This window comes from Pinus tabuliformis, chromosome 1_2, assembly GCF_031772625.1.
Source record: "Pinus tabuliformis cultivar Carrire ecotype Pingquan chromosome 1_2, CPIR1, whole genome shotgun sequence".
Taxonomy (NCBI): domain Eukaryota; kingdom Viridiplantae; phylum Streptophyta; class Pinopsida; order Pinales; family Pinaceae; genus Pinus; species Pinus tabuliformis.
This window is the reverse complement of record NC_142298.1, coordinates 825,770,029-825,778,213: the sequence shown is the minus strand read 5'-3', so window position 1 is coordinate 825,778,213 and position 8,185 is coordinate 825,770,029. Positions and strand designations below refer to the sequence as shown.

The 8,185-nt window shown below is 34.9% G+C and overlaps 1 protein-coding gene across 2 annotated transcripts; it reads left to right on the top strand.

Annotated features, from left to right (window-relative positions):
• Positions 1–429: 429 nt before the first annotated feature.
• LOC149208464 (receptor kinase-like protein Xa21) lies at positions 430–7,853 on the top strand. Of its 2 annotated transcripts, none has more exons than XM_089394076.1 (3): positions 430–573; positions 815–1,278; positions 7,796–7,853. In XM_089394076.1, the coding sequence occupies exons 1-2, from the start codon at positions 462–464 to the stop codon at positions 1,264–1,266; spliced, it is 564 nt and encodes a 187-aa protein (XP_089250202.1). In that variant the 5' UTR covers positions 430–461; the 3' UTR covers positions 1,267–1,278; positions 7,796–7,853. The 2 variants fall into 2 exon arrangements, with proteins under 2 accessions (XP_089250202.1, XP_089250203.1); XM_089394077.1 differs by having other exon boundaries at positions 7,806–7,850.
• Positions 7,854–8,185: the final 332 nt, after the last annotated feature.

The following is an 8,185-nucleotide window of genomic DNA, read 5'->3' as shown; positions in this document are numbered from 1 at the left end:
TGCAATAGAAAATAAGTATAAAAAACTACTATTATTTTTCTCCACTTTCACAACACCGCTATGACTCTGAGGCTGATTGCTGTCGCGATTCTGTCTTCGCCCCTCAATCACGGAGCTCTTCTTATTACGCCTCCTCGCACACGCCACACTCCCTATTATTTTTATTTCTCTTCACACATTTTTAAATATAATTATTTTAATTGACATAGTTCTGTTAGATATGATTTTATAAAATCCTATTGATATTTAATCACAATAAAGAAAGTGAAAATGACCTCCGTTGTATGGAAAACCCATTCCATTGATATTTGGAAAACCCACTAATTTTCGCAATCATCACGCCCTCCTCCTCAATTAATCCAATCCATCCCTCCCCCCTTCCTCAATATCTACATCATTATTCTAATGTGCAAGTAGTGCATTGTGATATAAAACCCAGTGATGTGTTGTTAGATGAAGACATGATAGGCCATGTGACAGATTTTGGTCTTGCAAGATTGATTGGTGCAGACTTTGGTGATTCACTTACTTCAACACTTACTTTGAAAGGGTCTATGGGTTACATTGCTCCAGGTATGGATTTTTTTAAAATTAGTTTTAATTGTCATTTTTCGTCAAAAATTTTGTATACACTAGTGAGATAAATATTTATTGAGGTTTCCTTTAATGCAATTGTCATTTTTCGTCAAAAATTTTGTATACACTAGTGAGATAAATATTTATTGAGGTTTCCTTTAATGCAATTGTCATTTTTCGTCAAAAATTTTGTATACACTAGTGAGATAAATATTTATTGAGGTTTCCTTTAATGCAGAGTATGGATTGGGTGAGAGAGTTTCTACCAAAGGAGATGTTTACAGCTATGGCATTATGTTATTGGAAATGCTTACCAGAAAACGACCAACCAACAACATGTTTATTAGAGACCTAAACTTGCACAAGTGGGTCAGCCTAGCATTTCCAAACAAAGTGAAGGAGGTGATTGACAACAATCTGTTTAGTGCACAGGATGGAGTTGGATTTGAAGAAAATAATATACACAATTGTCTACTTTCTTTGCTACGGGTTGGTTTACTTTGTTCAAAAGATTCACCTGATGAACGGCCAACTATGAGAGATGTGGTAATAGTGCTGGAAAATCTCAAAGAAGATTTGATGGCAAAAACAATTGCTACAAGGAAAAGTATATCCAATTTACTTGGCCATACAAATGCACCAAATATAAATTCCATAACATCAAATGACCAAAATTCTTCGACATTCTAGTGTGTAAAAATTGTAAGTACAAAATATTCCAATCTTATCATTATTCTTTCAATCACATATTTATAAATTATTTTCAAAATTTCAAACAGATTTCTGTTACCATGTATTATCTATTTATAATTACCGCGAATATAAAATTTAGATGTTGTTTCAATAGTTTATTAAATAAACTGTAAATTTACATTTGGTGAAATTTATTCTCCTTTCATGATATTTATAAATTAAACTAGCTTTACAGAAATGGAAAAGAAATTAATTGCATTCTGTTAAAGTTACCATTAAGATTCGGCGATGATTTGGAAAAAATTTATTTGATTTTATTAACATGCGGGAGTTTTAGCTAATTTGTTTCTATTGTATTGAATTGAATTTCCATTTTATATAAGATATTTTAAATTTTATTGCACCTTTCAAATATACCATTTTGGTTTTTAGTTTATAGTGCGAAGTGTGAAGATTTATATCATGAAGTTGTTGTTAGAAACCTGCAGTTTCTAAACCTTAATGTGACCCGATTAAAGCATTAAAGCGTTAAAAGTGTTAAAAGCATTAAAGCATTAAAGCAGTTTCTAATCTAAAGCATTAGATCTTAAGCGTTGAATTGGTATATGATGGACGTACCAGATTAGAGTTAAATTATATATAAAGGATTGGGTCCTCTCTCTCCCTAACAAGAGTTGTATTCTTCTCCATCAAGAAACGCATGAAGGAAGTGAGGGCAAGAGGAGAGAACCCGAATTCTGAGAAGAAGAGCTGGAGTGCAGAAAAAGTAGCAGGCAAGAAGAATGTGGCCTGCATCAATACATCACCAATGGCTAGAGGTAACTCGTATCCCTGGGCATTAAGATTTAATGATTCTTTTCAGTTATTCCGCATATAGAAGAATCGTTGTTGAAATTGAAGAAATCTAACAGTTGGTATCAGAGCAAGTTTATCTCTGCCTTGGTATACTCTCGCCGCCCTTTTGTCTTTCTGTGCGTCGGCTTCATCTTAAACTAGAAAGAATTAAATGCTTAGCTTGTCGATTTATTTATGCTCTTCCCTTGATAAATTCTTTGTTTGGAAGAATTCTCTTGTAAAGTGGTGCTTATTGCATTATTTCTCTGTTAAAACCATAATGAAGTATCGGGCACTTTTGTTGATAAAGCTTAATTGCCGATATACAAATTCCATCCAAAATCTAAGTGATAGTAATGGATAAAGTCGATTCCAAAGAGTCTTGCCTGGTAACAGCAGCGTATCGCTAATGTATGTTTCGACATTCACCCATCAAGGAAATGACTTGAATTTTTATAGTTATCTTCTGCACACGAGTGCGTGTATGTCCATTCGATGAGGATAGTCCTTGCAGTATTTGTTTATGAGCTCCCATCCGAGTTCAATAAAGATTAGCTTGAGAACAGCCATTGCGCCAGTCATTTGTTCGCTACAGAGGACGCCATACACCGTGCTCTGTTGAATAGCTCAGTGCGCGTGTTACTGTCTCTTATCATGTCACTAAGGTGGTCATTGCCTTGAGCTTCTCCATTATAATTCGTTTGATAGCTCGGAGCACACTCAATTTAATTCGACAATCATCGCCTCGAAGGAAAACTCATCCTTGGAACTGTATCATTGTTCGGTTGTCACAACCCTATTGCATGTCACATAACCATAACGTCGGAGCCTTTAGCTTCCATACATTGCACAAATTCTTGCTTGGACTAGAACTCTGAATTATGCTCCGCGGTGATCCTTGGGTTTCGATGCTCTTTGTATTTTCGAGATGCCATATAATGATGGATCCAGGTCACCTAGAAATTGCCGCATCATTGTGTGTTCGCTGTGTATGTTGGAATGAATATGCGGTGAATATAAGTTATTGAATCCTGGTAGATAGTCAAATTTGTGCATTGAAAGAAGACTAACAAAGCAATCATTTTTAGTACAGAAAGCTACAGTTTCGATTGACGTTTGAAATTTGGGCATAAAAGTAATTGTTCTGTGACTGATTGTTTTGTATAAAGTATGTGTTATGCACATGAGATTTGTGATTTTGTTAATCACCAAAGTGGTCAAAATCAGAATAATCATTTAGTGCATAAGTGACATAATGATTATTGATAAAAATTTCCAGTTATAAAAATACCAATTAAAACTGGCGTCACTAATGATAGAACCTGAGAACTTACCTAAAGGAAAGTCTTGTTCTATAACTAGTTGACATGATGAGGTTTAATAGATATTTTGATTAAATAAATATTGATCATCCAAAGATGTCAGTTCTATTTAATTGAATATATTTATTACCTACTTATGTTTTGGTATTTAATTATGTTAAGTATAAGATAGTATCTACCCAAAGGAGTGCTATATTATACTATTATGTCTACATCTGAATCGCGTTAGTTATGAGCTTATAGTTATTTCATTTTGATTTGCAGGTTATCTATCTTTCGTATGTTTTGAATCAAATTTAGTTGAAGTTCCTATTAATACATGGTGGCTTGATACTGGTGCTACAACTCATGTTTCCAACAATATGCAGGGATTTCTTACGATCCGAACCATAAATCCAAATGAAAATCGTTTTCTCTTTATGGGAAACGGAATGAAATCTTCAATTGAAGGCATTGGGACTTATCGTCTAATTCTAGAAAGTGGATATGTATTAGACTTAAACAGTACCCTTTATGTACCTTCATTATCTAGAAACCTTATTTCCGCAAGTAAATTTGATATTTCTGGTTTTAGATGTATGATTGGATCTGGTTGTTTTGATTTATATAAGAATACTGATAATGTTGGTTCTGGTATTCTAATTGATGGTTTATATAAATTGAAACTGAATGACACTTATGCGAATTCCTTGTTGAATGTAGTAAATAATGTTGGATGTAAACGTAGCAGGTTGAATGAAAATTCTGCTTTCTTGTGGCATAAACGACTAGGTCATATATCCAAAGAAAGAATGATGAGATTAGTAAGTAATGAAATTTTGTCAAATTTGGACTTTAGTGATCTAGAATTATGTGTGGATTGTATTAAAGGTAAACAAACCAAACATAATAAGAAAGGAGCCACTAGAAGCAGCCAGCTTCTTGAAATAATACACACTGATATTTGCGGACCTATGGACACTCCAGCCTTTAATGGAGGAAAGTATTTCATCACTTTTATTGACGATTTTTCCCATTATGGTTATGTCTATTTGCTTCATGAAAAATCTCAATCTGTGAATGTCCTTGAGATGTTTGTAAAGGAAGTTGAGAGGCAACTAGATAAAAAGGTGAAAATCATAAGGTCTGATAGAGGTGGTGAATATTATGGTAAATATAATGAGTCAGGCCAGTGTCCAGATCCATTTGCAAAATTCCTCGAAAGTCATGGCATATGTGCGCAATACACAATTCCAGGTACACCACAGCAAAATGGTGTAGAAGAAAGGCGCAATAGGACGTTAATGGATATGATTAGGAGTATGATGTCAGATTCTACACTACCTAAGAATTTGTGGTCGTATGCTCTCAAAACCGCTAACTATTTGTTGAATAGGGTTCCTAGTAAAGCTGTTCAAAAGACTCCTTTTGAGTTATGGACTAATAGGAAACCTAGCTTAAGACACCTGCATGTTTGGGATTGTCCAGCGGAAGCGAGAATTTATAATCCACATGAAAAGAAATTAGATTCTCGAACGATCAGTGGGTATTTTTTAGGTTACCCTGAGAAATCTAAAGGGTATGTGTTTTACTGTCCTAATCATAGTCCAAGAATTGTAGAAACTGGTAATGCAAGATTCATTGAGAATGGTGAAGTCAGTGGGAGTACTAGAAGAGAAATAGTAGAAATAAAGGAAACAAGGGTAAATGTTACATTGCCTAGAATAGTTCCTCCATCTACTATTACTCCAAATGTTGTTCCAGCTGTTGTAGAACAACATGATGATAATGAACAACATATAAATGAAGAAGTACTTCCTAAAGGAAATGACTTACATAAAACTGGTATGCATGAACCACAACAAGTAGCATTAAGAAGACCTCAAAGGAATCGTAGGTCAGCTATTTTTGATGATTATGTGGTTTATATGCAAGAACCGGATTATGGTATTGGAATCAATAAGGATCCAGTTTCGTTTTCACATGCTGTGGAAAGTAAAGAGTCAAAGGAATGGATTAATGCCATGAAAGAAGAAATGAAATCCATGCAACATAATGAAGTTTGGGATCTCGTTGAGTTACCACATGGCTGTAAAAGAGTCGGATGCAAATGGGTTTTTAAAATCAAACACGACTCTAGTGGTAATATCAAACGGTATAAAGCTAGACTTGTTGCTAAGGGTTACACTCAGAAAGATGGTGTTGATTACAAGGAGACATTTTCTCCTGTTTCGAAAAAGGACTCACTAAGAACAATAATGGCATTAGTAGCTCATTATGATTTGGAGTTGCATCAAATGGATGTGAAAACAGCCTTTCTGAATGGAGATCTTGATGAGGATGTTTATATGGATCAACCTGAGGGTTTTTCTGTAGAAGGTAAAGAACAATTGGTGTGTAAACTTAAGAAGTCAATATATGGGCTTAAACAAGCATCTCGGCAATGGTATATTAAGTTCAATACCATTATTACATATTTTGGTTTTAAGGAAAATGCGGTTGATCACTGTATATACCTAAAGATCAGTGGGAGCAAGTTTATTTTTCTGGTCCTTTATGTTGATGACATCTTGCTTGCTGCAAATAATTTAAGTATATTGCATGAGACTAAGGAATTTCTCTCTACGAACTTTGAAATGAAAGATATGGGAGAGGCATCCTATGTGATTGGAATAGAAATATTCCATGATCGATCACAAGGAATATTGGGATTGTCTCAGAAAGGATATGTCGAAAGGATTCTAGAGAGATTTGGAATGAGTAAGTGTTCACCTGGGACAGTTCTTGTACAGAAAGGTGATAAATTCAATCTCATGCAATGTCCTAAGAATGATGTTGAACGAAAGGAAATGGAATCAATTCCATATGCATCTGTTGTTGGTAGCCTAATGTATGCTCAAACCTGTACTAGACCGGATATCAGCTTTGCGGTCGGTATGTTAGGGAGGAATCAAAGTAATCCAGGAAGGGAACATTGGCAAGCTGCAAAGAAAGTTTTGAGGTACTTACAAGGCACGAAAGATTACATGCTCATGTATAGAAGATCCAATGAATCGGAGGTGATTGGATATAGCGATTCAGATTTTGCTGGATGCATCGATACTAGAAAATCGACTTTTGGTTACCTGTTTATGTTTGCTCAAGGTGCCGTATCATGGAAAAGTGCGAAACAGACTATCGTTGCTTCATCCACTATGGAGGCAGAATTTGTGGCATGTTTTGAAGCCACAATTCATGCATTATGGCTGCGGAACTTTATTTCAGGACTTGCGGTTGTCGGCACCATTAGCAAGCCGCTGAAAATTTATTGTGATAACTCTGCAGCAGTATTTTTCTCAAAGAACGACAAGTACTCTAAAGGTGCCAAACATATAGAACTGAAGTATCTTGTTGTGAAAGATGAGGTTCAGAAACAAAGAGTGTCAATCATGCACATCAGGACAGAACTTATGATTGCAGACCCTTTGACGAAAGGGTTACAACCAAAACAATTTAAGGAACATGTTCAAAGAATGGGTCTTGGTTGTGTTAATAATAATTGATGTGTGACATTCTGAGCTCTTTTATGTGTTTCTGATATACAATTATGTGTCTCTTGTTTTAATGTAGTAGTATGTATTTTATGTAATTTTAAACAAGAAAGAGTCTTATAAAGATATTATGTTTAATCATTATGATATAAGACATTATGTGGACCATTATGTTGTTTTATATAAATTATGAGTATGAATTGATGGTTTGCTGGTATTGTAGTATATGGAAGGAAATGCATTGAATTAATAGTGCACAACCGCCATAACTCTCAGCAATTTATCATAGTATGATGTTCAACACTTAATATTATGAATACTCGGGTCAAGTGGGAGAATGTTAGAAATCTGCAGTTTCTAAACCTTAATGTGACCCGATTAAAGCATTAAAGCGTTAAAAGTGTTAAAAGCATTAAAGCATTAAAGCAGTTTCTAATCTAAAGCATTAGATCTTAAGCGTTGAATTGGTATATGATGGATGTACCAGATTAGAGTTAAATAATATATAAAGGATTGGGTCCTCTCTCTCCCTAACAAGAGTTGTATTCTTCTCCATCAAGAAACGCATGAAGGAAGTGAGGGCAAGAAGAGAGAAACCGAATTCTGAGAAGAAGAGCTGGAGTGCAGAAGAAGTAGCAGGCAAGAAGACTGTGGCCTGCATCAATACATCACCAATGGCTGGAGGTAACTCGTATCCCTGGGCATTAAGATTTAATGATTCTTTTCAGTTATTCCGCATATAGAAGAATCGTTGTTGAAATTGAAGAAATCTAACAGTTCCTACTTATTATACAATTTTTTTGACCTCTTAAGATTAAGTATATTCCCAGTATGTACTAATCAATTTTCGATACTCTACAGATTTTTGCAGGTTTAAAAATGGAGCTTTAATCCCAAGACAGTCTTTTCTCACAGGCTTCGAACACTTAGTCTTTTCTCACAGGCATGTTAAAAGTTCTTATTGTTTCAAAATTTGAAGTCACCATGAATCGTTATCCATATTTCAGTATTCTCAATGCTTGGTTCATCTCCCAGGTTAATGAAATCGTTATCCATTTTTCAGAAATTTCAATGCCCTGTTCTTGATTATGGATGCTCTTCTCAATCGACGTTTTTCATTGCTCTCTGAAATGGAAAGTTCTGGGTTCATCATCAATTAAAGATGAGGCTCTGCTTTGGGTACAGGAAACTATACCATGAGCACTAAAGATGCTCTTCTGAATGATACCATGAGAACTAAAGATGAGAACT

What these genes read in the sequence shown, in the direction of transcription:
- LOC149208464 (XM_089394076.1), top strand. Translation starts at nt 462, where the DNA reads ATGATAGGCCATGTGACAGATTTTGGTCTTGCAAGATTGATTGGTGCA. An exon ending in TATGGGTTACATTGCTCCAG is followed by an intron (nt 574 to 814) that starts GTATGGATTTTT and finishes CCTTTAATGCAG; the next exon opens with AGTATGGATTGGGTGAGAGA.